General features: G+C 59.9%; 3 protein-coding genes across 4 annotated transcripts; 2 read left to right on the top strand and 1 right to left on the bottom strand.

The window, feature by feature from the left end:
• The first annotated feature begins 4253 nt into the window (after nucleotides 1–4253).
• On the top strand, nucleotides 4254–8656 carry LOC138992689 (serine protease 46-like). Its single transcript, XM_070391554.1, has 5 exons — nucleotides 4254–4368; nucleotides 5611–5788; nucleotides 5891–6150; nucleotides 6917–7080; nucleotides 8402–8656. Exons 1-5 carry the CDS (start codon nucleotides 4254–4256, stop codon nucleotides 8654–8656), a joined length of 972 nt encoding a protein of 323 aa, XP_070247655.1.
• A 1858-nt stretch (nucleotides 8657–10514) lies between these two features.
• PRSS50 (serine protease 50) lies at nucleotides 10515–15034 on the top strand. The gene is made up of 6 exons (XM_070391114.1): nucleotides 10515–10700; nucleotides 10771–11086; nucleotides 11482–11644; nucleotides 12567–12850; nucleotides 14118–14284; nucleotides 14668–15034. The coding sequence occupies exons 2-6, from the start codon at nucleotides 10951–10953 to the stop codon at nucleotides 14896–14898; spliced, it is 981 nt and encodes a 326-aa protein (XP_070247215.1). The 5' UTR covers nucleotides 10515–10700; nucleotides 10771–10950; the 3' UTR covers nucleotides 14899–15034.
• On the bottom strand, nucleotides 12990–23918 carry TMIE (transmembrane inner ear). Of its 2 annotated transcripts, none has more exons than XM_070391116.1 (4): nucleotides 23639–23918; nucleotides 19993–20076; nucleotides 16814–16963; nucleotides 12990–16567 (listed from the first exon to the last, which is right to left on the bottom strand). In XM_070391116.1, exons 1-4 carry the CDS (start codon nucleotides 23844–23846, stop codon nucleotides 16479–16481), a joined length of 531 nt encoding a protein of 176 aa, XP_070247217.1. In that variant the 5' UTR covers nucleotides 23847–23918; the 3' UTR covers nucleotides 12990–16478. The 2 variants fall into 2 exon arrangements, with proteins under 2 accessions (XP_070247217.1, XP_070247218.1); XM_070391117.1 differs by having other exon boundaries at nucleotides 19959–20076; nucleotides 23639–23788.
• Nucleotides 23919–25308: the final 1390 nt, after the last annotated feature.

Here is a 25308-nt window from a genome sequence, read left to right as displayed (position 1 = left end):
TGCTGTAAGGGAGTACTCCCCGTAAGCTGACAATAGGAAGGTCCTACATACAATGCTCCAAGTCAGCTTTTACTTTTCTAAAAACAATATATTTTTATTGATTTCAGAGAGGAAGAGAAAGGAAGAGAGAGATAGAAACATCAATGATGAGAGAGAATCATGGACCAACTGCCTCCTGCACACCCCACACTGGGGATCGAGCCTGCAACCTGGGCATGTGCCCTGACCGGGAATTGAACCCTGACCTCCTGGTTTGACACTCAATCACTGAGCCACGCCGGCTGGGAAGCTTTTACTTTTTTTTAGTGGCATTTTAACATACTAATTACAAAAGTATTATGTGTTCATGGCTACATTTTTCTTTACATTAAAAACTATAATAGCTGAATATGAATATAATAGCTGAATATGTGATTTACTTTAAAAATTCAGAAATACATGTGAAGATTCCTCCTCTCATCTACCCCACCACAGTGCTGCTCCCTTACCCAGAAGTAATCATCGGTGGCATCCTTAAATAATGTATCTTTATGATTTTAAATATATGTATTATTCATAGCCTACATTAAAAAAATAGATGCCTAAAAAGCCATGTCAGTATCTAGAGCGATCACTTCCTGGGTCTGTGCGATGTAGCAGAGGTTATTTAACCCACACCTGTTTTGTTTTGTTTTAAAAATATATTTTTGTTGATTTCAGAGAGGAATGGAGAGGGAGAGAGAGAGATAGAAACATCAATGATGAGAGAGAACCATTGGCCAGCTGCCTCCTGCACACCCCACACTGGGGATCGAGCCCGCAACCCGGGCCTGTGCCCTGACTGGGAATCGAACTGTGACCTCCTGGTTCATAAGTCGATGCTCAGCCACTGAGCCACGCTGGCTGGGCCCGCACTCATTTTTAGGCTGTGTCTGACTTGTCAGCATTGAGGCAGCCACGAACACCCTCCTGCGTGCATAGGGGGGTGGGGGCAGTCTAAGGAAACACAAAGTTAATCATTTTGGATGAATACCATCAAATTCATCCCTTCCCCAAACGGAGTCAGTGTACGTGTGCACATACAGTACAGGAGAATGGGTTTCCCCTCTTGCTAAAGGTGGGTATCATTCATCTTCAAAACCTCTGTCCATCCTATGGTACAAAGTTATAGCATTGTGCTTTTTTTAAAAAGTGTTTTCTCATGTGTTTATTGAAAAACACATGCACCTTTTCTCTAGTAAATCCTCTGTTCAATACTGTCAACAATAAAATAAAAAATAAAAATTTAAATCCTCTCTTCACAGACTTTGCCAATTTTAAAAATTGGGTGGCTTATCTTTTCTGATGGGAGGTCTTTATCTTCTCTGAATATTAAGGCTTTGTTGATTTTTACAAATATTTTCTTTTTGAAATATGTGGAATGGATGGGTAATTTTTCCATAAAGACTTTAAAAATTATTACAGAGTCAAATCAATCTTTTCGAGTTTTGTGCCTTACTTCAGATGGCCTTCTCCATCTCCAGATGACAAAAGCTATCTTCCTGACTTTTTTAACATTTTGATAAATTTATTTCTTATGTGTAACTCTGTAATCCATTTGACATTTCTACTTATGTATGGTGTGAGGTGGGGATATGTTTGGTGTGAGGTGGAGAATCTATTTCCAACTGGAGGACTGACTCCGTTGACACTATATGTTGTAGAGTCCTACTGATTTGAAGGTCATTTGGTTGCTTAGGCTTTTATATATATAGCATATTTGAATGTTTATCCTAATGAAATCTCAGTATATTCATGGATATGTTTTTAAAATATTTATTATTTGCTCACTGATCTGTCTGTCCCTGGGTTAGTGCTGTACTGTTTCAATCTGCTTTATGTATGTTTTTTAAACTGTAGCAAAAGCTCTCCTCTTCTTTAAAAAAAAAAAAAAAGCCTAAATCCAGATTTTGGTCTATTTCTTAGAGGTTTACAAAAAGTCATCTGGTGTACTTTTGTAGGTTAGCTTTTTGGTATCTGTCTTTCCCACATATATTAACCCAGTTCCTGGTCAGCAGTGCACACTCTGTGCCCTGCTGCTCACGTCCTTAGGGGGAAGCAGTCACATGCTCAGCTCTCAGGAGGGACAGCATTGAGCGTCTGCCCCCTGGTGGTCAGTGCACATCATAGCAACTGGTCAACCAGTTGTTCGGTCATTTGGTTGCTTAGGCTTTTATATATATAGATAATCTGCTGATTTTTGAGAGGTTTATCACAGGAATTAAGACATTATCTATTTCTTCTTGCAGTTATAATTCTTGCTTTATGTTTCAAAGCTGTGTTGTTAATAGTGCAAGGTTCATGCATACTGTACCATCTCAGTGGGGCACATACCCTATCAATGTAAAATGGTCCTATTTAATATTTGTTCTTTTTCAACAATCTGGCTCATATCATAGCGTTCATTTCTAATTCTACTGTTCTATTTGATTGGGGTATAATTTTATATTTTGTACATGTTTCCTACAGATTTTCCTTGGGTTTATTTTGCACCTTTTATAGTTTCTTGATTTGAACATTTAATTAATTTCTTTTCATTATTTCAAATTTCAAGTAATTTTGTTTATTTGCTTTGTCTTTTGTTATTAAATCCCTGCTTCATTGCATCATGGTAAGAAATGTGGGCCAAGAGACTTCTACTCGTAGGGAAGTTACTGTGGTTTCCTTAGTACTCGAGTGTGCGGTTGATTTTTATAGATATTTCATTCCCCAAAGACAAGAGTTGAAGACTCTCCCACTGCAAGTGAGGGTTTGGTTTCTTGTGCAGCGCTGGCTGGCTTTGCTTCATTTGTTAGATGTCATGTTATTGATGAACAGAACTTTATGATGTTATATAGTCATTGGAACTTTTATCTCTTTCCAACATAAAATGACTTTCTTTTTCTGGTTAGAGATTAACATTGCCATTTCTATTTTTGCTTGCGTAGCCATAATATTTTTTGCCCATCTTTTTACTTTCAACAGTTCATGTCACTTTGTTTTAGGTGGGTCTTTAATAAGTAGCATGTGATTGGGGTTTTTTTCTACCCAATATAAGAATCTTTGACTTCGAGAGTGCTTTTGTATTCACCTTGGTGGCGATAATGGATATGCATTTTTATGCAATTACCTTGTGTGGGTTTTTCTGATTGATTGTTTCCCCTCGAAGTATTTCCCTCCTCCCTACCCTCTCCCTTTCCTCTCAAAGAGGAAATTTGATTGTAGGAATAATCATTTCCTTCCTTCTCTACCAGGTTTCCCTAAAAATAGTTGGTTTGCCTGTTTTTGAATTTCATACAATATGGGCCTTATGGTGTCTGGGTTCTTTCACTTGTAACTGTGTTTATGAGCTTCATGTGTTGCTGCATGTCCATTGCCCTGGCTGTTGAGGACTCTGCCTCCATCCTGCCCTGAGGACACTGCCCGACAGCACTGCCTGTCCTTCCCGCTGCCCGTGGCCATGGCGCACACGGGGGTGGAGCTGCAGCTGTGGGAGGCACATGTCTGCTCTCCTACCTGATTCTGAACTCCTATGGTGGCCTCAGCCCATCCCCCCGCAGTGTGGGCAGCACTGGGGATGGGGTGGGCAGTGTGAGGAGCGTGGGATCCTGGGAGGGGCCTCCATGGAGTGTGGGGGAAGGCGCCCAGAGATGTCATTTCTTCTGTGGACTCATGAACCCCAGGTGTGCACGCTGCTTCCTCTCAGGAAGCCACCTGCCTCCCTCCACCCAGCAGTTGTTCTCCTGAAAATGCAGAGCCGGGGAGAAAGGAAACCTCTAGATCCAGCTCAGCCACCTGCACCAGGAGTGAGCCGTCCCCTTCTCCACGCCTCACTTCTGGGGGGGTGGGCGGGTCTTGAAGGCACTGGGACTGGGCACGAGGGGTGCCTTATAGGCCGGGCACCATTACAAGCCAGATACCTGGTGCTGTCACAGGCTCGGGATGGGCACGTGGGGGTACTGTCAGGGCCCAGGCTGAGCCAGGGAGGCCCCATCACAGGCCAGACGCCAGCACTGCCCCAGGCTCAGGTCAGGCCCAGGAGCACCGTTCTAGGGAGGCACCTGGCAGTAGAGTCATATCGTGCCTGGGTGGGGCCTCGCCAAGACCACACCGGCTCCCTTTATGCGAGCATCCTGATGCTGCCCCAGCTGGGGGAGCCCCAGCCTTGGAGCAGAGGCCCCCCTGACTACCCTGAGTAAACAAACCATGAGTTCTAGAATCCCTGCACGTTGGAGATGCCTGTCCCCATGTCCACGATGGGGACCAGCGGCGCCGGGCACCAGCTGTCCATGGCGTGCGGGCTGGGAGACTTTCACGGTCTCTCATCTCCATTATCTTTTGCCAGAATTGGGAACCCACTCATTGTGGAAGGTAGGGCTTTGGGGACATGGCACAGGGGCAGGAAGGAGGGCTTCAGGGACATGAGACGGGGCAGGAGGAATCTGTGTGCCTGGGTGTCTGTGTTGGCTGTCCTCACGCCCGATGGATGCATCTTCAGCAGACTGCATGGTGTGCCACACCTGGGGACCCAGGTAGTGTCCAGTTTGCAGGGTGACATGGACACGAGGGAAGAGCCTTATTAAAAATTGGGGAATGCCCTAGCCGGTTTGACTCAATGGATAGAATGTCAGCCTGCGGACTGAAGAGGCCTGGGTTTGATTCCCAGTCAGGGCACATGCATGGGTTGCAGGCTCGATCCCCAGCAGGGGGCATGCAGGAGGCAGCCAATCAATGATCCTCTCTCATCATTGATGTTTCTATCTCTCCTCCCTCTCCCTTCCTTCTGTAATCAATAAAAACATTTTTTTATTATGGGGGAAAAAAAGAGGAACAAATGTAATAATCTGAACAATAAAGATTTAATTAATAAAAAAATATTTAAAAAAAAATAAAAATAAAAATTGGGGGACAAGCTACCATCCGTGGAGCAGATGAGCTTGTCTGGGAGGTGCACTCTAGGTTTGTGATGACGCGGTGTGTGAATGACTGCTCACCTACAGAAGGCCCTCCCTGAGGCTGACGGAGGTGGGCCTGGGGAGGTGGGCTTACCAGTACTCCCACCTCACCGTCGGAAACCAGGGCCCAGAGAACTTCAGGGACCTGTGGAGCCAGCATCCAATACCAGTTTTCCAGTAGACTCTTTTTTTAAAATGTATTTTATTTTATTGATTTTTAGAGAGAGGGAGAAAGAGAGAGATAGAAACATCAGTGATGAGAGAGAAACATCAATCCGCTGCCTCCTGCATGCCCCATGCTGGGGATCGAGCCCGCAACCTGGGCTTGTGCCCTGACCGGGAATCGAACTGTGAACTCCCAGTTCATAGGTCAACGCTCAACCACTGAGCCACACCAGCCGGGTTTTCAGTAGACTCTTTGGGGGTGAAAAGTTTGGGGTCCCACGTGACAGAAGGTCTCTGGGCGCCCACCCACACTGACCACGTGTGTTCTTGTGGGGCAGCCCTGGCTTGGGTCGCCTGGCAGCTCCTGTGTGCGTGTGGCAGTGGCTCCTCGTGACAGCCCGAGGCGGCTCGCCTGCCTCTACAGCCGAGGGCTGCCTTGCCGCTGTCTACACGGGCCGGGCCGGCGTGGCCCCTTCTCTGTCTCTTTCCTCAGAGCCCTGGTTCTGGGGCTGTGGTCAGACCAACCTGTCCTGCAAGATGGTGAAGGGGAAGCTGGTGGAGGCAGGCAAGTGGCCCTGGCAGGTGAGCATCCTGTTCCTGGGCATGTACATCTGCAGTGGCTCCGTCATCCACCACCAGTGGGTCCTCACGGCCGCGCACTGCCTGGAGAGGTCAGTCGGGGGCGGCCGGTCCGGGGGGGCCCTGGTGAGGCTGGGGTTCTGGGAGTCGCAGGGTTACTGCTGGAGATCCTCCTCCTACCCACGGCCCTGCAGGTCCCTGGATGCCAGCAAATACTCGGTGATTGTGGGAGTCCAGCACCTCCCAGCAAATGGCACTCAGCTCCCAGTCGTTCGACTGGTGACTCACGAGAATTTCAAGGACCTCATCTCCTATGACATTGCCCTCCTGAAGCTCAGGGACCCCATCCTCTGGTCCCCCCTTGTCCAGCCCATCTGCCTCCCGACCACCAAGCTCGTGCCACCTGTTGGAGCCTTATGCTGGGCCATTGTGTGGGGACGGCCATCCGTGAAACGTGAGTGGAGGCAGTTTCCAAAACAAAGGCCCTTCCCGCCCCCCCTCCCCCTCCCCCCCACCCCCCTCCCCTCCTTCCCTCCTTCCCTCATCGACCTGTCAGCAAACATTTCCTGAGCGTCTACACGTGCTGCACACTCTCCCGACCTCTGTTGATAGCAAAGTGCTCTCGTGGAGGAGACACTCGTGGTCTGCATGGGCCTCAATCCCCAAGGTCAAATCCAATGTCGAGACATCACCTGGCAGCGGGGCAGGGAATTCATCCCTGGATGCCAGTGGGCTTCCCTGTCCGCAGGTGGCACAAGGGCCATGTCTAGGAGGCCCTGAACCATTTGGCAGCCACGCAGCTGTGACCTTGAGATGCCAATGGCCCCTATTAGCGCCACTCTGGGGTTCTAGCATCTAAGAGCCTTTGTGGGGTCCTGCCTCCCAGGGGGTGGCCCACTCTGAGCTCCAGGGCATTTCCACCTCAGCCCCTCGCCCTCATGGGTCCCTGAGGTAATCTCTCCTTGTCCTCATTCAGTGCCTGGATGTCACCAAGCCCTTTGGGAGGCTTTTACTTAGTTTTCTTAATGAGCTTGAGCTTTTTTGAAAGTCAGGCAATGGACTGGGCCTTTATAAATTACACCCTCTCCCCCAAAAAATAAATAAATTACCACCCCAGGAGATGGCCCTGCCCCCCACATCAGGGATGTAGAGAACCCCAAGGTGAAGTTGTGCCAGATTATTGAAGGGTGCTGAGGCAGAATTTCTCTCTCTCTCTTTAGTGCCCCCAAGGCCCCCCTACAGTCTTCAGGAAGTTTCTGTCAAGATACTAAAAAGCGAGATCTGCAATCAGCAGTATCAGTTCCTCTTCTTGAAGGGCCAGAAGAAGTTCATCGGGAAAGATGTGCTGTGTGCCAGCTTAGAGTGGGGCGTAGACTCTTGTCAGGTGCGAAGGGGGTGGCCCAGGGCAGGGAGGGGACTTTCAGGGGCCATGCCTTCCTTTAACGTGGCGCTGGGAGACCTCACACAGGTCTCCCTTCCCAGGGCTTCAGCTCTCCAGTCTGTAAAAGCAGGTGACAGTACTCTGCTGCTGACCACAAGAATGGTGGTGATAGCAGTACCTCCCAGGTCATTTGCACTTGTCTGAACATCAGTCAGTACATGCTTGGATCTGAGCCAGGTTCTGGCAGAACCAGTTTTGCATAAATGGCCTCATTCTGTAAACACACTTCTGCCTCTTACATCTTCTGTTCAACGTTGTTTTTTGAGATTTAGCCATAGTGATACGTGCAGCTAATTCATTAATCAGTTCTATCCACAATATTCACTTTGATGAATATGCCACAGTTCATCCTTTCTACAACATTGAAGTAGTTTCCAGTTTTTTCATATCACAGATTCTGCTCCTCTGAATATTCTTACACTCATTTCCCTATTGACATGCTCCAGAATTTTCCATGGGCTGCATCCTGCAAAGAACTGGTGGGTCAGAGGTTTGCATTATTTTACAAAAACCTGTATCATTGCCCTGGCCGGTTTGGCTCAGTGGATAGAGCGTTGGCCTGCAGACTGAAGGGTCCCGGGTTCGATACCGGTCAAGGGCATGTACCTCGGTTGCAGGCTCAATCCCTGGGCACATAGGGAAGGCAACCAATCGATGTGTCTCTCTCACATCAGGTTCTTTCTCTCTGTCTCTCCCGCTCCCTTCCACTCTCTAAAAATCAATGGGAAAAAATTCTCATGTGAGGATTAACCAAAAAATTTTATATCATTTATATCTATAGCTATACAGAGAACCATTTTTTTCTAATTTACAAAACTTTTCAATGATACAGAAGAGTGTAAAACTTTTTAAATGATCATAAACCTGCCATCAAGAGAAATAACAGCAGTTACCTTTGGATTGATCGATGCTGTTGTAACATTACTCTTATGTTTTGCACAAAAAGAGGAGGGGTTGGTGTGCATTTCCAGTGGCTCACTGTGCAAGCCAGGACTGCAGGAAAGAAAAAGGTCAGGACATCCCGTTGGAGGCCCCCCAAGATTTAGGGGAGTTTGAAGGAGACTGAAGGGAAAGGACAGCGAGGCTCCGAGCTTGGGCCCCAGCGTGGAGCTTCTATGTGCAGAGCAGGTTCCCAGCCAGGCCCATCATCAGGGACCTGATGCGCAGCTCACACTGAGGCCATGGCCTGGGGAAGGGCAAGTCCATGCCAGGCCTGCACTAGACCCTCCCGCTGCGTCCCTGATGCTCCATCTTCCCCTCACAGGTTAACTCTGGCAGCTCCCTGGTCTGCCAAGTGAACAAGACGTGGGTCCAGATGGGGGTGGAGAGCTGGAGCTTCAGCTGTAAGCAGCACCACTTCCCCAACATCTACACCAGCACCTCCCACTTCACCCAATGGATCAAGCAGCAGATCACGGACGTCAAGTTCATCAGCAGGGCCCACCCTGCCTTCCTGAGCCCCGTCTTGTGCACTGGCTACATCCTGCTGGTCTCCTTGGGCTCCCTGTGGCTCCTGTGAGCAGCGTTTCCAGGGGTCGTTCCCGGAGCTGGAGCTGAGGCTGCTTCTCCCTGCCCTCTGCCCGCCCTCAGAGAGGTGGGCCTGGAGGCGTGCAAGACACAGGGGCAGAGTGCCCTTGGGGGAGGGTCCCACGCCACTGGCTTTCAGTTGTTCAATGAAGATGCTTTTGCACTTTTTGCCACTTGAAGTCATCATCTTTCTTCTTGATTCTGGCTGGAACCCTCAGAGGTAGCCCTTCCCCACCCCACCCCCACCCCAGGTCCCAAGGCCTTGGCCTGGGTCTCTGACCAAGGGCCTTCCTGCGAGGGTCAGTCTCTTCCCAGGACACACATCCCAGACCTGCCCTGTGGACCTTGTTTCAGAAACGGCCTCTCCCAGCCCCGAGTGTCCCCTGATTCTACAAAATCTGGCCTGTTTCTCTCTTCCCGCAGGGGTGGGTGATGGGGGGCAGAGCGCTGCCTGGGTGACGTGTGTGAGGGGATGCACACCAGCTGCCTCAGTGACCCCATCAGGCTCTGGAGAGGAGGACCGGCTGGCCCAAGCTGGCCTGGCTGAGGGCAGAGTCCCGCCCGAGTGGGGAGGGACGTGGGGTCCCTCAGACCTGGTGGGGCTCAGGCTCCGAGCGCACACCCCCGAGCCCCTGGGCCCCAGGAAGGTGGTGGGTGTGACCGGGGCCTGGGTGGCCAGCCCGAGGTCGGTGCCCCGGCAGCAGTCGGAGCGTCCTGGCGCGGTTCCACGCTGGCCTTGCTTGTCTGAGGCCAGAATTTTCCAGCAGCTTTGAGCCGAAGGAAGTTTCTCATAGGCCTCCCCCAGACCACATGGTCAGTGTCTTCTCCATCTCCGTCTGGAGTCATCAAAATGTTCCCCTGGTTCCAACACAGGAAGTGGCCCTCTGCTCCCGGAGCCTGTGGGTGCCGTCCCCGTGTGTGTGTGTGTGTGTGTGTGTGTGTGTGTGTGTGTGTGTGTAAACCCCACCCGAGCGCCGGTCCCGCGTGGATGGAGCTGCGGGGGCAGGAGGGGCCCTGGCCGGCGGGCGAGCGCCGCTCTGAACGGTGCGATCTGTAAGGGTCCTCGCTGGGCCCTTCCCACCGGCTCGTCCCAGGAACCGGGCAGAGCCCACGCGTCCGTCCGCAGGCTGGGGGGGGGGGGGGGGGGGGGGTGTGCCGCCTGGAACCCGGGCATCGCCCCCGGGGAGGGATGAGGCCGAACCGCCCGCGGGCCGGTCGGTAGGAGGTGGGCGGCGGGTGCAGGGCCAGGAGGTGCGGGAATGGCCGGGAGCTGAGCGGCTGCAGACCCTCCGGCCGAGGGGCGTGAGGCCACCAGGCGGGGAGAGGGTTAGGGTGGTGAGCCGCACTGTTCCCCGCGCCGTCAGGCCGGTGTGGGGGGCCGCTGGGGGCGCCCCGGGGGGGGGGGGGGACGCGGGGGCAGCGCTGCGGGCCGATGGGGGCGCCCCGGGGGGGGGGGAGACGCGGGGGCAGCGCTGCGGGCCGCTGGGGGGCGCCCCGGGGGGGGACGCGGGGGCAGCGCTGCGGGCCGCTGGGGGCGCCCCAGGGTGGGGGACGCGGGGGCAGCGCTGCGGGCCGCTGGGGGGCGCCCCGGGGGGGGGGACGCGGGGGCAGCGCTGCGGGCTGCTGGGGGCGCCCCGGGGGGGGGACGCGGGGGCAGCGCTGCGGGCCGCTGGGGGCGCCCCAGGGTGGGGGACGCGGGGGGCAGCGCTGCGGGCCGCTGGGGGCGCCCCAGGGTGGGGGACGCGGGGGCAGCGCTGCGGGCCGCTGGGGGGCGCCCCGGGGGGGGACGCGGGGGCAGCGCTGCGGGCTGCTGGGGGGCGCCGTCGCTGGGACCCGGCTCGGACCCGCCCACCTCGCGCCAGAAGCCGTGGGGCGCCAGTGGGGGGCGCCGTCGGAGAGAAGCTGCGCGCAGTTGCCGCTTCCCGGGATGGAGCGCCGGTGCCAGCCGCCCGCCCGCGCCCTGGTCCTGGTCCTGGTCCTGGTCCTGGTCCTGGTCCGGGCCGGCCTCCCGCTCCTGCTGCTGCTCGGGCCGGCGGGTGAGCGCCCCCTGCCCCCCGCCCCCCATCCAGGGCCGGTCTCCACCTCTGACCTCCGCACCCTCCACAGGTTCCTCGGGCGCAGGCGACGCCGCAAGGGCACTGCCCAGGGCCGCTCCCCCTGACCCTGGCGCCCCCTGTGCCGCCAGCACCACCTGCCCCTCAGGGGGGGCGCGTCTGCCTCGGCAGGTCCCCTCCACCTTGTCGCCGCCGCCGCCGCAGGGCCCCACCACCGCGGGCCCCCCCGACCATGGGCCCCCCCACCACGCGGCCGCAGGGCCCCACAGGCCCCGCCACCGCGGGCCCCACCATCGCGGGCCCCACCATCGCGGGCCCCACCACCACGCAGAACCCCGCTTCCCACGCCAGCACGGCCTTACCTCTCAGTGAGCGCCCGGGAAGGGGGAGGGGAGGGGAGGGGGGAGGGAGGGGGGTGAGGGTGGGGGTGGGGGTGGGGGTGGGAAGGCCTCGGACCCCAGGACAGAAAGGACGGAGGAGGAGGAGGAGGACGGACAAGCAGGAGTGAGAAGAGAGCAGCCTGCCTTTCGGGTGTTAACTGAGCACCTACTAGGGTGGGGGGGGGGCGGGGATGGGCAGAAGGCACAGGACGTGGGCGGGGCCGGGGCCTGGGTCGGGGTGTCCGCCTGCTCCTGCCCCGCTGCGGGCGGGGATTCCCAGCCCGGGCCCCAGGGTGGGGAGTGGGGGGTGGGGGTGGGGTGGGGTGGTGCCCTGGGAGGCGGCTGTTGGGTCCCCCCCTCATCAGGCTCTCTTTCCTCCTCAGCCTGCGGTGCATCCCAGGAGCAGGACCCCACCCTCAGGGACCCAGAGGCCATCGCTCGGCGGTGGCCGTGGATGGTCAGCGTGCGGGCCAACGGCACACACGTGTGTGCAGGCGCCCTCATCGCCGCCCAGTGGGTGCTGACCGTGGCCCACTGCCTGACCCAGTGAGTGGGGGTCTGGTGGGCGGGGAAAGGCATTTGGAGCCACGTGGGCCCTGTCCTCCCACCCGCTGGCCCCTCCGTGGCAGCTGAGCCCGGGCAGAGCCCCCCAGTCCTAGGCCCAGCCTCACCCCAGCTCCCAGCAGGCGGAGCTCAGCTCTGCAGTCTTTCCTGGGAGCAGAGTGCTGGCCCCCCCCACCCCCCCTTCCCGCCGGGGAGCCTGGGTCCCGAGCCCGCTTCCAAGAAAGGAGGCCCAAATTCTTCCATGCCACACACCTTGCTTCCCTTACTCCTTCCTTCCTTCATCGACCAACAGCCCTGACACTCGTTGGCAGCCAGGCCCTGGCCTGGGCACTGGGGCCAGAGAGGACCCACCACTTCCTCAGGTGCTCGCAGGGCCGTCTCGTCAGTGTGGGGACAAGAGGGAGGGCATGCCCATGCGCTGGTGCCGGGGGGCGGCCCGAGGCGACACCTGTGCTGGCCATGAGGGCTGGCCAGTGCAGAAGCGTGATGGGCTGTGATCGGGCCTAAGGGTCCACACAGACTCCAGAGGCATGCTGGGGAAGGAGGCCCGAGGGCGAGGCCAGGGCCCGTGCAGGGGGCCTGCCACTTCCTGGGCGCATCACCGGCCGGGACAGGATCCAGAGAAGGCTCGGCCCACGGCCCACCTCCGCCACTTCCAGCTTGTAGCCCTGAGCTGGTCCCTGGGTTTCTCTGAGCCTCGGCTTCCCCTCCGTGGAAATGAAGGGTTGTTGCGAGGACACGGCCACACTGTGTGTGCAGGGCTCCGCTCACCTCTGCTGTGAGGAGAGGCTCAGGGGCCTGCAGTCAGTGGGTGGCCTGCCTGGGTTTCCCGGAGAGTGGCAGTGGGTCAGGGCTGGGGTGGGGTGCCTGGCGCTGATGGCAGGCTCCCCTGGCGCTTCCCTAGGGAAAATGTCACCTACTCCGTGCGGGTGGGGAGCCCCTGGCTTGACCAGAGGGCTCAGACTACGGCCGACGTCCGGGTGCACCAGGTCATCCTGAACAGCCGGTTCCGGGCCCATCGCTACTGGTCCTGGGTGGGCCAGGCCAACAACATCGCCCTGCTGCAGCTCGAGAGAACGCTCACCTACAGCAAGTACGTCTGGCCCATCTGCCTGCCCGGCCTGGACTACAGGGTGAAGGACTTCTCCCTCTGCACCGTGACGGGCTGGGGGCTCCCCAGGGCGAACGGTGAGTCACACCTCCAGACCAGGGCGGGGTGTGGGAGAGGGCCTGGCACAGCTGGGTCTGAGACATCATCCCGGGAGCCCCCTGCTCCCACCTTCCTGTCGGGCTTTTTAAAATTTTATGTTTTTATTGATTTCAGAAAGGAAAGGAGAGGGAAAGAGAGAGAGAAACATCAATGACGAGAGAGAATCATTAATCGGCTACCCCCTGCACGCCCCCCACTGGGGATTGAGCCTGCAGCCTGGGCAAGTGCCTGACCCTTTCCTCCTGGTTCATAGATTGATGCTCAACCACCGAGCCCCGCCGGCTGGGCCCTGTCGGGCTCTTCTATCCAAGGTGGTCGAGGGTTTCGGCAGTGAGCACGCCGCGGCCTCAGGCCGTGGGGGCAGAGATGCCCGTGAGCACTCAGCCAGGCCAGGCATGTGGACAGGGCTTCCCGAGGCAGGAGCACGGGGAGTAGGCTCTGCTGTTTGCACAGTTCCAGGGGGGCCGTGCCTTGAAGCAGAACCTCGGGGCGAGAGGAGCAGGCTAGGACCCCACAGGGCTGGCCAAGGCACCACAGTCTGGGAGTCACTGGGGGGGGGCGGCCCAGTGGTCCTCAGCCCCATGTCATCCCAATTCGGGAGCAAGGCCCGGAGCGGAGTGCTGTCCCGGCCCTTCAAGGGTCCATTTCCTTACAAGCCCAGGAATGCCCTCTCCCTGCAGGCACCTTAGCCTTTCCCACTGGAGGTGCCTCCCCGGAGGGAGCCTCAGGGAGCAGCTTGTCTGAAATGGCCACAGGGCTCCAGCCCAGGGGAGGGGCTGGTTTTCTTGTCTTCCCTGCCCCAGCTGTCAATGGCTGGGGATGATCAGAAGTCCCTGTCTCAGGCTATGGACTGACAGGCGGAGGGGAGGGAGGGAGCTGTGCTGGGGACTGGGGGAGGGGCGTTGGGCAAGCTCAGGGAGGAGCCTCTGAGGAGGGCCTTGGGGTAGAAGGAAGGGCAGAAGCCAAGCTGCTGACGTAGAAACGGACTCAGTGGATGGTAAACTGGTTTACTCTGTGGAAGGTAAACCAGGTCCACTGAGGCCAGACTGGGAGCCCTGCCCGGGGTCCCTCTCAAGGGGTGCTGGGGGAGGGGGGCTGGGATGGCAGGTGGGCTGAGCCTGGAGATCCCCCCTCCCTGGCTGCTGTGCGGCCAGCGGAAAAGGCTGGAGGCGTGGCGAGGAGCCGAGCGGGTGGGCGACAAGGCAGGTGGCAGCCCCCGCCCCCCGAATGGGGGCCTGTCCACAGGCACGTGGCCGCAGTTCCGGACCATCCGGGAGAAGGAGGTCACGATCCTGGACAGCAAGCAGTGTGAGGACTTCTACCACCGATTCTCCAAAATCCCCTCCCTGGTTCGGGTCATCAACTCCCAGATGATCTGTGTGCAGGACACCGACAGGAAGCACTTCTGCTATGTGAGCCCCTGCCCCTGCCCTCCAGGCCCTGGGCCAGGACTAGAGCGGGGAGGGAGAGGAGGGGCATGGGGAGGGAATGAGCAGGGGCGATGGAGCAGGAAGATGGGGAAGGGAGATGGGATGGAGGAGAGAGATGAGGTCAGGTGGGAGAGTGGGGGGTGGGAAGACGGAGGGTGGGTTAAAGGGAGCGGGGGATGGAGGACTGACCCCAGAGAGCAGGGAGATGCACCCTCTGTGGGAGGTCTCCTGGGTCCTGCTCAGCCGGTGACACTCAGGGGTGTGGGGAGATCTGTGTGAAGCACCCTGCTTGTCCCTGAGCTGGGTCCCCTCTCCTTCAGGCCACATCTGGCCTCCCTGACCCTTATGTCCTCCCACCCCCACAGGAGACCAGTGGGGAGCCCCTGTCCTGTCCTGTGCAGGACACGTGGTTCCTGGTGGGGATAGTGAGCTGGGGCCCCGGCTGCGGCCAGAACGAGGCCCCGCCCATCTACCTGCGCATCTCCACCTACCAACACTGGATCTGGAAGCGCATCAACGGGCAGGCTCTGCCAGCGCCGTCCAGGGCCCTGCTCCTGGCACTGTCGCTGCCCCTCAGCCTCCTTGCTGCCTGCTGATGCTCCCAGGCCATCTCTGGGGGCGCCCTCTGGCCCCAGGCCCCTCATCGTCCTCGTCCAGGACACTACAGGTCCACTCTCCCGTCCCATCCGGCAGGGCCGAGACAGGTGCTCAATTAAACAGTTCTCTTCCTCACGCAGCCTCCTTCCTGGTCCTGGAGGCCCTTGCTCTCTGGGCTGCTCGGGTGGGAGATGGCTGAACAAGATGGGGTGGGGTGGGGGCTCGGGCACCGCAAGGGCAGAGCCCAGGACCGGCCTCCATCCAGAGGGAGGGGTGGCTCCTGCAGAAGGTGGGGGAGTCTGTGTAAGGATGACATCGGGGTCAGGCGATGGAGGGTCTGGAATGCCCTGCCCAGGCCGAAGCTGGCGCTGCTGGACTGCGTGAGGCTGGGAGGGGCAGCTGTTGGGCCCGGAGTTGAAGGTATTCGTTCTGTTAATTTAACTGGAGTCGGGCTCTTCTTGACCTTAGCCCGGCTCCTGGCCGTGGCTAGAACACACCCAGCACTGGGCTCAGACCCTCGAAGGCCTGTTGAAACCAAAGCTGCCCTTTGCTCTTGGTCACCTGACTCCCTCCAGCTCAACCTAATCAGGCTTGGAGAAGGTCATCCGGCCTCTGCCGCTGTCACCTTCACTCCAGATCGGTCGGGGATGGAAGGCGCTCTGCTTTATTTACTAATCTCTGCAGGCCCCCTGGCCCGGAAACCTCTGGAATCTCCTTAGTCCCCAGGCCCGGTGGATGCCCCTCCGCATCCCTCATCCCGAGGGCCTTCTCATCGGCAGTGCTTTGGGGCCCTGTTGTTGAGGGTGGGAGAAGAGGCGGCCTCAACCCCCAACTGTCCCCTCAGTGATCCCCTGGGGCCCTGACACCTCCCCCACAGCAGCAGCCCAAGGGCCCGCTGACTTCTCAGATATTCCCTGGATTCCTAGAGGGGCCCAGGTAGCAGCCTTCTTCCCTCCTCCCCGGCCCCCGGCTTCAGCCTCCTGCACCCGTGACTGCTGCAGCCCAGCCCTGAGCCGGGCCTCGGGCTGACCCCCAGCATCCTCTGCTCCATCACTGAGCGTGAACCAAGTGCATCCTGTTGCCAGGGGCTTAGTCTGCTGGGCTGGGAGTTCTCCTGCTTCTGGCCACCTCTGCCCACCTCACTGGACCAGAGCCCCTGCTAGGTTTGGGCTGACCCCTCGCCCCAGGGTTGCTGTCCAGCAAGGCCTGAGAACTGCCTGCTGCCACAGCTCCCGGTTGATCGTCCCGTTCACATCGGTTCACGTGCCTTTCCCGAGTGATTCCACAGCGTATCACTCCTTTAGCACCACTGCTGTTTCTGGCCAAAGGGGTGAGACAGGCGTGTCTGGGGGTGTGAGGCTGCTCTGGACCTGCAGAGGGACAGTGGCCCCAGACCCGCTTTGTTGAGCGGCCACGTGGACATGGTAAAAGGAGCAGAGTCCAGGCTGGGAGGCAGGACACCTGCGGTCTGGTCCCAGCCCCTGATTGGCTCATGAAGGAGCGTGGAGTCCAGGATGCCTGGGCCCCAGCCAGGACTTGAGCCCCAGCTGCCGCCAGGAAGCTGTCCTCGTGTCTCTCCTCACTTCTTGGCTTCATTCTTCTCATCCTCCTCTACCTTGATAGCCACCGTGTCCACACTGTCCTTTTTCTTCTTCTTCTTCTTGTCATCTGTGGGGTAAAGGGGCGTGCGGCCGGCGTGAGACAGCACCCTAAGGCTCACCCACAGCCTCCACACCCAGCCCGTCACTGCCTTCTTCCCTCCACACCTCTCCCACCTGCACAGTACCTCTTTGTTCCACCCGCCTCACTCTGACCAGTTTCTGTGTTCTAGTGCCAGGGCTGGAGCTGGGTCCCCTCCCTGAACCTACTGGGGGGCAGGCCTGAGGCACGGGCTGGCTCCGCAGGGTCACTCACCTCCGGGCACCTCTGTGAGCTCGTTGAGGGGCGGCACTGTCTCCAGCTTGTCGGTGTACATCTTGGCTGCCTTCCGCTGCAGGTACCGGGCTTCGATCTCCTTCCGAGTCCGTGGCACCCGGCAGTTGAAAACACAGCACAGAGTGATAACTGGAGGGAGGACAGAGAGAGTCATCCTGCTGGGCATCGAGCCCACAACCCAGACACATGCCCTTGACCGAACCAGGGACCCTTCAGTCCGAAGGCCGACGCTCTATGCACTGAGCCAAACAGGCCAGGGCGAGGCTCGCATTGACAAAACCCCGCAGGCCCTGGGATTCTGAAGGGCTCTGCTGACCGGGGCTGGCCACGTGTGTCAGGCACCGGAGAAGGGCCTGGTGCTTGGGCTAGTGCTCTGCTCTCACTGTCGGGAAATTCTTAATGCCTTTTGAACCAGGGGCCTCATATTTCCATCTGGCACCTGCCCTGTCAAGGGTCCTGGTCCCGAGGTCCTCCTGAACAGACCGAGTCCCCGGAGGGCAGGGCACATGGCTGCCCCACGACTCAGGCCACGGCTTCCGGGAGGCGCCCTGTGCCTCCACCCAGGCCCCTGGGCTCCGTGTGTCGGGTCAGCGCGTCCTGGGCACTGGAGGGTGAGGCTGCACCTCCTCCCCCCTGAGGACCGGCCTGCGCCTCTCCTGGCTGTGAGCCGCCAGGGCCCAGCCCTGCCCCGGGCGTTCACCTCAGACCGAGTTATTCCGGGAGCGGGCTTCCTGCGGGGGCGGCGGTTCCCGGGCACCTTGGCCAGGGCACGGCGCTGGCCTGACTGGCGATGGGCATGGCTGAACTGAATTTATTTTTCTGAGGCCCCCACAGTCTGACCACCTTGGGCCCAGCCTCAGGGGAGGGATGGAGCTGCTTCCTATTATAAATCGATGACCAGACATGACCTCTTGGCAGACTCCTGGGGACAGGAGGGCGGGCAGGACAAGCGGGCGTATTTGGGGAAGATGGATCCGACCGACGTGGCCGGGGCAGGAGCACCTTCTGGAGGTGCCCTGTGCAACTTCGGCCAAATATCATGGCCCATTGAGTCTCACCCAATAGCAGAGGAAAGGAAGAATGAATGAATGAGTGAATGAGTGAATGATAGTCTCAAGGCCTTTGCTGCGGAGGACAAGACTGGCTCCTGAATGAATGGATGGGGGCGGGGAGGGGGGCAGTCACACGCAGGAGCACGGTGGGGGCTGCAGGAGGCCCCAGTGGGTCGGAGTGGCCTCTGCTGTGGGGTAGGCTGAGCAGACAGAGGCCGTTCTGACCCAGAGAGCTGGGTCCTGGTCTTCTCCAGACCCCTGTGTGTGCCCGGCGCCCAAGGTGGGTCCCTCGCCCCAACCCTCCGGCTTGTGCCACGTCTTCCAGCCACCCAGGCCCCCCTCCGGACCAGGCCCGCTCGGGCTGTCCACGTTGGCTCCAGCCTCAGGGGGAGGGAGGGAGCTGCTTCCGGACCGGGAGGCTGGGCTTCAGGGGGAGCACAAAGGGCAGCCAGTGGAGGCCAGGGCAGGGCTCAGACACTGCCCCTCGCTCCAGGCCGGGCCTGGCCGCTTCTCTTCAAGGGAGGAGAGAAACAAAGGACCTTCGATTGAGTTCCAGGGCCCAGGCCGGAGGAGACCCCTCCCAGAGGCACCCCATCCAATCCCAGCCCCTCTTCACAGGGTCTGGGGGTGATGCCCCAGCGACAGCTGCGCCTCCCAGGTTCACGCAGGGGGAGCAGGAGGCTGTTTCCTCCTCAGGCTCGGGCCACCCCTGCTCTCGAGCCTGGAGGAGCCGCGCTGCCCTGCTGCTCGGGCCGGTGGGCCGTCCTCACCCTTTTCTAGGAGGTGGTGTGAGGAGCCCGAGTCGGTCTGCGTGGCTGATGTCCAGGTGCCTCTGGGCCCGGCACCGCGACTTTCTTGTGAGGCCACAGGCACCTCTACCACGTGGGGCCGAGCAGAGCCCGGGAGAGGCCACTGTGTGCCCCAGAGCTGCCCCTGGGTCCTCCTGTGGCCCCTGCAGGACAGAGGCCCCCACCCCCCCGGCAGGGTGGGGCCTGTTCCCCTCCGTGGACCCCCGTCTGCCTGCGGGGCCTGCACCCAGAAGCCGGCCTGGTTCCCAGCCTCCGCTAGGAACGCACACAGCCTCTTGCTCAGATCCTGGCCCCACCCAGGCTGTGAAGAAGCGGTGGGTGGGGGCCATTTTCCCACAGGGAGGGCACTTCTGGTGCCAGGAGAAGCACATGCGCGTCAGATGTCCTCGTCCCCTTGGAGCCCCACGTCTGGGTGTGTCTTATGCTGTCAGCAGGCCCTGCCTCAGGGGACCTCGTCCCGGGCCAGCTCCCTTAGAACCCGCATGCCGCCCGCCGCACCCAACCCAGGCGCTCGGGGAAAGGTCCGGAGGGTTGTCCGAGACCTCCGCCCACACCACCCCTCCCCCTGAGGGCCTCCACGTGCAGCTCAGAGGACTGCGCTCTGGAGCCTTTGCAGGGTGCCCCCCATGCCCTTCGGCCTGTAGGAACCTCCCTCAGGCTCTGCCATGGCGGCCTCCTCCACCAGCTGGCATTTCTCTGTCCCTCCCCCAACTCCAGACTAGACCCCCCACAAGGAGCATGTCCAGCCCATTTCTATTTCGACTTTGTGTCAAGCAAACCACCCCCCCACCCAGGAAGGGGTCTCCTGCTTTTAATTGAGAGGGGTGTGAGGCATGCGGGGCCATGGAATTTGACAAGCAGGGTTTGCAGCCTGGGAGACACATCTGCTGGGCATCTGGGCCACGCGGGGGTGGCCTTGCTGGGGCCCCTGGGTGTGGGCCCTTTAAGTTGGCTGAACCGCAGGAAAAGCATCAGGAGGCCCGATAGGGAAAAATGACACGTCCCGTCCTGGATCCCGGAGCCCCTGTAATCACCCTAATTGCCATGTGGCTGCTTCCCCGTTCGGTTGGGCGGAATGCTTCAGGTCACCGCCGCCTGTCCGCCCTCCACGGGGACTTTGTGTGGACCGCGGAGGTGCCAGGAACCACAGCAGGCCTCCCACGGGCGCCTGGCCTGCCTGCATTGCTCGGAATTGCTGCTCTGAGCCCCCGGGGTGGTGCCCCCACCGCCCTGTGCTGGGGAGGGCAGGGGGCGGCTACTCACTGATGGACAACACGAAGAGGGAGAAGATGCCCACCACGTGCCACAGGCGCATGTCCCAGAACACCACGGTCTCCTTGGTCAGCGGCGGCGGCTTGGGCTTGGGCGGGGCCGTGCTGGGCTGCGGATGGGAGAGAGGGGAGTGAGCCAGGCAGAGCCCGGGCTGGGACTGGGCTGAGAGAAGCCTGGTCTCAGCAAGGACTTAGCCCCAGCACCTCAGGATCGCCTGGAATCAATTGTCTTGGACATTCACGACCATTGCCCAAACCAGTGGTTCTCAACCTTCTTCGTCCCGTGGCACATACACTAATTACTAAAGTCCCGGGGCAACTGAGAAAGACGATTTTGCTGATCTGACCAAAAAAAACAGGTATAATTTTGATTCATTCACACTGGACGGCTGTCGTGTGGGCTGCTGTCACTGTTTTATTTGACAATCTCAGGCAGGGGTGGGGAACCGTTTTTCTGCCAAGGGCCATTTGGATATTTAAAACCTCATTCGCGGGCCGTACAAAATCATCGACTTAAAATTAGCTGTATTTGGCCAAACATTTAATTAACTCACCCCTGATGCCTTGGCAGAGCCAGACCAAGTGATCGCTCGCTTGTGGGCTGGACGTTCCCCACCCCGATCTAAGGGGAAAGAGGGCAGTGCCCCTGACTAAACACGAGTGTTGCATGTTTTAAAAATCCTTGCGGCTCACCGTTAGCTGCCCTAGACCTTGGGAAGTTCCCGATTTAGCACAAGAGAGCAGAGTCCCAGAACCACGGAGCCGGGACTTGGAGTGCCAGGGTGGTCGGCGCTCGGGGAAACCAAGGCCCACAGGGCAAAATGGGACAGCCCGTCCCCATCTGGTTCAAGGCCCCTTCGGAGAGCCTGTGGGTCTCTCCTCCTCCTCCTCCAGTCCTGGGCCCCCACAGGCAGACAGGGACTCAGGACCAAGGCCAGAGACAAGGCGAGTACTGTACTACCCTGGGGACTTCGCTATCCTGTGCTGCCCCCCACCCCCACCCCCCCGCAGTGTGGGGTAGGGTGTGGAGCCCATGACTGCGCCCGGCCTCGCAGTCACCTCGCCCACCAGAATCACTTCCAATGACCAGGGCTAGGACCAGGCCTTTCAGGACAGGACCTGAGAGATCATTTGTCCACAGTACGGCAGCGACACCTGGGGGCCGAACCATGTAAGTCCGGTGGGAGCAAGTCAGCCAAGCAGAGCAGAGCCAGCTGCCTCCCACCTTCCCAGCGGGCCCCGCGCTCCCTGGGGGCTTGAGGGGAGCATGGCCCTTTCCTGGGGGTGTAGGGGACATGGCCCTGCCTTGGAGGACTGAATGGACAGAGTGTTGCCCTGAAGGACTGAATGGACACTGAGGGGACATGGCCCTGCCCTGGGGTTCTAAGGGGACATGGCCTTGCTCTGGGGTCTGGGTGGGCCAGGCCGGGGCTGGGAGGGTCTGAGCAAGACCTGTCCCTGATCTGCAGGGCTGACAGGGATATGACCGCTGTCCCCACGCTTGGCTGAGGGTGTGGATGGGAGTTAGTGCTTAGGAGGAAGGACCCTGGGCCATCTGTGCACCGTGTCGTCCTCCGATGAACCAAACAAGGACAGGCCTGAGGAGTCTCTGGCTGTCTGGGAGGAAAGGCAGCCCGCAGGCCACCATCCATCAGCCTTTCCCTGGGCCGTAAGCAGGGATTGGGTCCTCCCACGAGCCAGACACTTCCTCCTCCCTCCTCCTCCTCCTCCTCCTCCTCCTCCTCCTCCTCCTCTTCCTCCTCCACTGAGCACCTTCAGCAGCCTGTCCCGGGAAGCCAGAGGGTCTTTGTGAGGGATTCGTACCCGATTCCCTGGCTCTTTTCTCATAACCAGGGTGAACTGGGGTAGGTACCACATATCTGTGGGGTCAGGGTACCTGTGGGGGGTGGGGCACACATGGGGCTGAGCACACATATGTGGGTACAGGGCACACATGTGGTTGGAGTACATGTGGGCAGTGTCAGGGCCAGGGCTGGGCAGTGGCGGGTCTTGGGTGGAGGGTGACAGGAGCAATCTGCTGTCTCCTGTGGTGGGCACTGCTGGGGGTCTGAACTCGAGCGTGGAGGCTCCACCTCCATCCGAGCCTCACAGCCTGTCGTGGTGAGGCTGTAGGGCTGGGGTGGGTGGTGCCATGGGCCCTGGCCCTGCCCATCTCTCTGGTGCTTCCCTGGATCCCCAGGCTCAGCCAGGCCCTTGCATAGTCTGTACGCAGATGGCAGGTAGATGGACTCCAAATGCAATTTCCCTTAATGAGCTGGGAGGAGACGTGCTCCCAGGGGCCAGGGAGGAGTCCTTGGCCCAGAGCTGATTCGCCCTGCACTGTCCACCCCCCACCCCCACCCCCCCGCCTCTCTGGTACCCAGGCCAGCTCAGTTTCTGCATCTGAGGCCTCAGGGCAGCCAGTGATGTGCCCAAGCCACAGCTCAGGCCAGCCTGGCTCCCCTTACAGGGACACCGGAGCTGACACCTAACTCCAGCCCAGCCCTCTGACTGCACCCCCTGGTCAGCAGCAGGGACGGCTAGTATGGGCGGCAAGGCTCTGTCCCCACCCATGTCCCTCAGACCCTTCACATCAGGGCTGTGCCCTCTGACCCCAGGACAAGGCTCTGCCCTCCTTCTCCCATCCCGTCCCCGAGCACCTGCCACTCCAGGGCTTCCTGGGAGCTTCCCTGCTTTCTCTACACTCGGCTCGCTGGCCCTGCTTCCTGACCTCATGCTCCAGAATTCTGGGTCAGGTCTGCCTCTTTGGCACCCCTTCCAGGCTCACAGCAATGGGCACAGAGGGGCTGGGAGGCTGCAGATGGCCCCCACCCTTCCCTGCCCCACCCCGCCCCGCCCAGCCCTTCCTGGCCCCAGCCAGGCTCCTGGCCCACCGACCAGCCATCTTCCTCACCTCTTCCTGGGTGTCTCAGCAGCTCCTCCCAGTTCTCCCAACTACATGCCCCTTTTCCACTGTATTCTCTTCTGTCCAAACCAGGACTCAGCGCGGTTCTCCCCTCTACAAACCCCGCTGGCTCCCCACCCCCCATCGCAAGGACCAAGACAGACCCTAAGGCCGGGCCCACCCGCCCGCCCCTCCCGCCCCTCCCTCCAGGCCAAATGCAGTCCATCACCGCCTGTCCCAGCCTCCAGCTTGGAATGCAATTTCCTCACCTCCTTCCCCAGCGAGGCCGGTCTCCTCCCTGGACAGGGGACCCTGGAGGACCTTGGGTGGCAGACGCTGCTTCCTCCAACAACCCCAAAATCAGGGACTAGACCCCCCATCAGACTAGTGGTCACTGCAACCAAGGACTAGGCACCCCCTCTCCCCAGGCCCTCTAGACGGAACACTGGAGGAGAGGAGCTGAGGGACCCCAGCAGATGGGACACGCTGTAACCCCGTCAGACCGGGATCCCTAAGATCAGGTCAGAGTGAGTCTCCCCCATCAGACGGAACGCCCCTGAAATCAGGGGACCAGGGACCTTGGATTGGGGGCTATCTCCCCGCAGCCTGGAAGCGGCGGGGCCGGGCTGGGTCACCCATGAAGCCAGGCCTTCCCGGGGCAAGAGGACAGGAGGGCAGCTCCAGCCAGAAAGGCACCCCACCCCCTACCTGGACGGTGCCGGCCGCCCCGAGGCCGCCCCCACCCCCCTCCGCGCCGTCAGACTCACCTCCACCAGCTGCCCAGCGACTCCCGCGAGGCAGACCCCCAGCGCCGCGCCGCCCAGCGCCCAGAGGGGCCCCGCGCCCCGCCGCCTGGCCATCCTTGCGCCGCCGGCCGGCCCGCAGGTCCGGAGCCGCGCGATGCCCGCGGCGGCGGCTGCCCCTGGCAGCTGGCAGGGACGGAGGCGATCTGGCCGCAGGCCGCCAGGGCATCATTTATTCATCGCTGGTGTCCGGTTGCTGGGCTGCGGGCCCCGCACTTCAGCGCGTGAAGGGCCCGCCCCTCCGAGGACCAGGCTCCAGACTCCCCTCCCCCCACCCCCACCTGGACCCACGCGGGATCAGGTCCTTGAGCAACAGGTCCCACCCTCCCTCCCCACTGGGCCTCAGTTTCCCCATCTGGGCTAAGGAGGGGGCGGAATCTGCGGATCTGGGAGGCCCTTCCCTGTTCACATCCGGATCGTGAAAAGCGGCTCTGGACCCAGGTGGGTGCGCCCAACAGGCAGGTTGCCATGGCGACAGGCGCTCAGGGATGCCCTGGGCTGGCTTCCTGCCGGAGGCTCTGGTCACCCTGGACACCAGGGCGGGGGTGGGGATGGGGAGCGGGGACAGAATGGTGGGAGCTACCGCTGCGGGTGCCATCGAAGGTTCCCGAAGGAGCCAGCATCTGCGGCCGCCCGCAGGACGCGGTAGGCTCCCCTGGAGGGGCTGACCCTCAGCCTCTGTCACACCTGAGCCCTGGCCCCGACCTCACACTGAACCCAGCCCATCTCACTCTGGTCCTGACAACCCAGGGCTGGAGGGAAAGAGAGAGGGAGGGAGGTTGTGGGGGTGTGGAGACCTGGGGAGGACTGCGGAAAAGGAGGGGGCAGCCTGGGTCCCCGGGAGCCTTCTGGTTTATGTCCTTCCTCCCTCCCCCCTCCCCCCTCCTCTCTCCTCCCTCCCCTTCCTCCCTCCTCCCTTCCCCTCCCCCCTCCCCCCTCCCCCCTCCTCTCTCCTCCCTCCCCTTCCTCCCTCCTCCCTCCCCTTCCTCCCTCCACCCTCCCCCTCCTCCCTCCCCTTCCTCTCTCCTCCCTCCCCTCCTCCCTCCCCTCCTCCCTCCCCTTCCTCCCTCATCCCTCCCCCTCCTCCCTCCCCTTCCTCCCTCCTCCCTCCCCCTCCTCCCTCCTCCCTCCCTTTGTTCCATTATCATGCATCTCCTGCCTCTGAGTGTGTCCCTCATCACCAGGAACACCAGGGGAGACCTGCCAGGCAGGGGTGCTGTGGGCCCTGGGCCCGCCCTCAGAACTGGGGACCCTATAGACCCAGAGCCTTGGGGGCTCTGCCAGGAGGTGCCATAATGAGCAAGGACCAGGGCAGGCTGCAGCGGAGGGTGGAGGGCCAGGGTCAGACACCCACAGGAGTCAGGCCTGGGAGATGGCACAACCATAGGAAACCAGGAAAGCTGTGGGCAGGGCACGGCTGGCCCAGGGGCCTCCTGAGGAGGCTCTCAACAGTGGGTGGCCAAGTCTGGGGGCTGGGCCACCCCATCTTCCCCAGGCTTGCTCTGGCCAGGCATTCAGAGCTCTCTGTCTGCTCTCCACTCCCTCATGCCATCTGTCGTGGGCCAGGCCAGGGAAAGACACACTGACCAGTCAGGAGCATGGGGTCACCCTTGGGATACAGGGTCAGAGAGGAC

The sequence above is a fragment of the Myotis yumanensis genome, unplaced genomic scaffold (genome assembly GCF_028538775.1).
Source record: "Myotis yumanensis isolate MYYU_CA2020_CCGP unplaced genomic scaffold, mMyoYum1.0.hap1 SCAF_14, whole genome shotgun sequence".
Taxonomy (NCBI): Eukaryota; Metazoa; Chordata; class Mammalia; order Chiroptera; family Vespertilionidae; genus Myotis; species Myotis yumanensis.
This window is presented reverse-complemented; position numbering and strand designations above follow the sequence as displayed.

Coding starts and splice junctions, on each gene's coding strand:
- TMIE (XM_070391116.1), bottom strand. CDS start 23,846: ATGATGCCCTGGCGGCCTGCGGCCAGATCGCCTCCGTCCCTGCCAGCT. Junction 16,964..19,992: donor ACATGCGCCTGTGGCACGTG/GTGGGCATCTTC, acceptor TCCTCCCTCCAG/TTATCACTCTGTGCTGTGTT. Junction 16,568..16,813: donor GCTCACAGAGGTGCCCGGAG/GTGAGTGACCCT, acceptor TTTACCCCACAG/ATGACAAGAAGAAGAAGAAG.
- LOC138992689 (XM_070391554.1), top strand. CDS start 4,254: ATGGGGACCAGCGGCGCCGGGCACCAGCTGTCCATGGCGTGCGGGCTG. Junction 6,151..6,916: donor GGGACGGCCATCCGTGAAAC/GTGAGTGGAGGC, acceptor CTCTCTCTTTAG/TGCCCCCAAGGCCCCCCTAC. Junction 7,081..8,401: donor GGGGCGTAGACTCTTGTCAG/GTGCGAAGGGGG, acceptor TTCCCCTCACAG/GTTAACTCTGGCAGCTCCCT.
- PRSS50 (XM_070391114.1), top strand. CDS start 10,951: ATGGGCCCCCCCACCACGCGGCCGCAGGGCCCCACAGGCCCCGCCACC. Junction 11,087..11,481: donor CAGCACGGCCTTACCTCTCA/GTGAGCGCCCGG, acceptor TTTCCTCCTCAG/CCTGCGGTGCATCCCAGGAG. Junction 11,645..12,566: donor GTGGCCCACTGCCTGACCCA/GTGAGTGGGGGT, acceptor GCGCTTCCCTAG/GGAAAATGTCACCTACTCCG.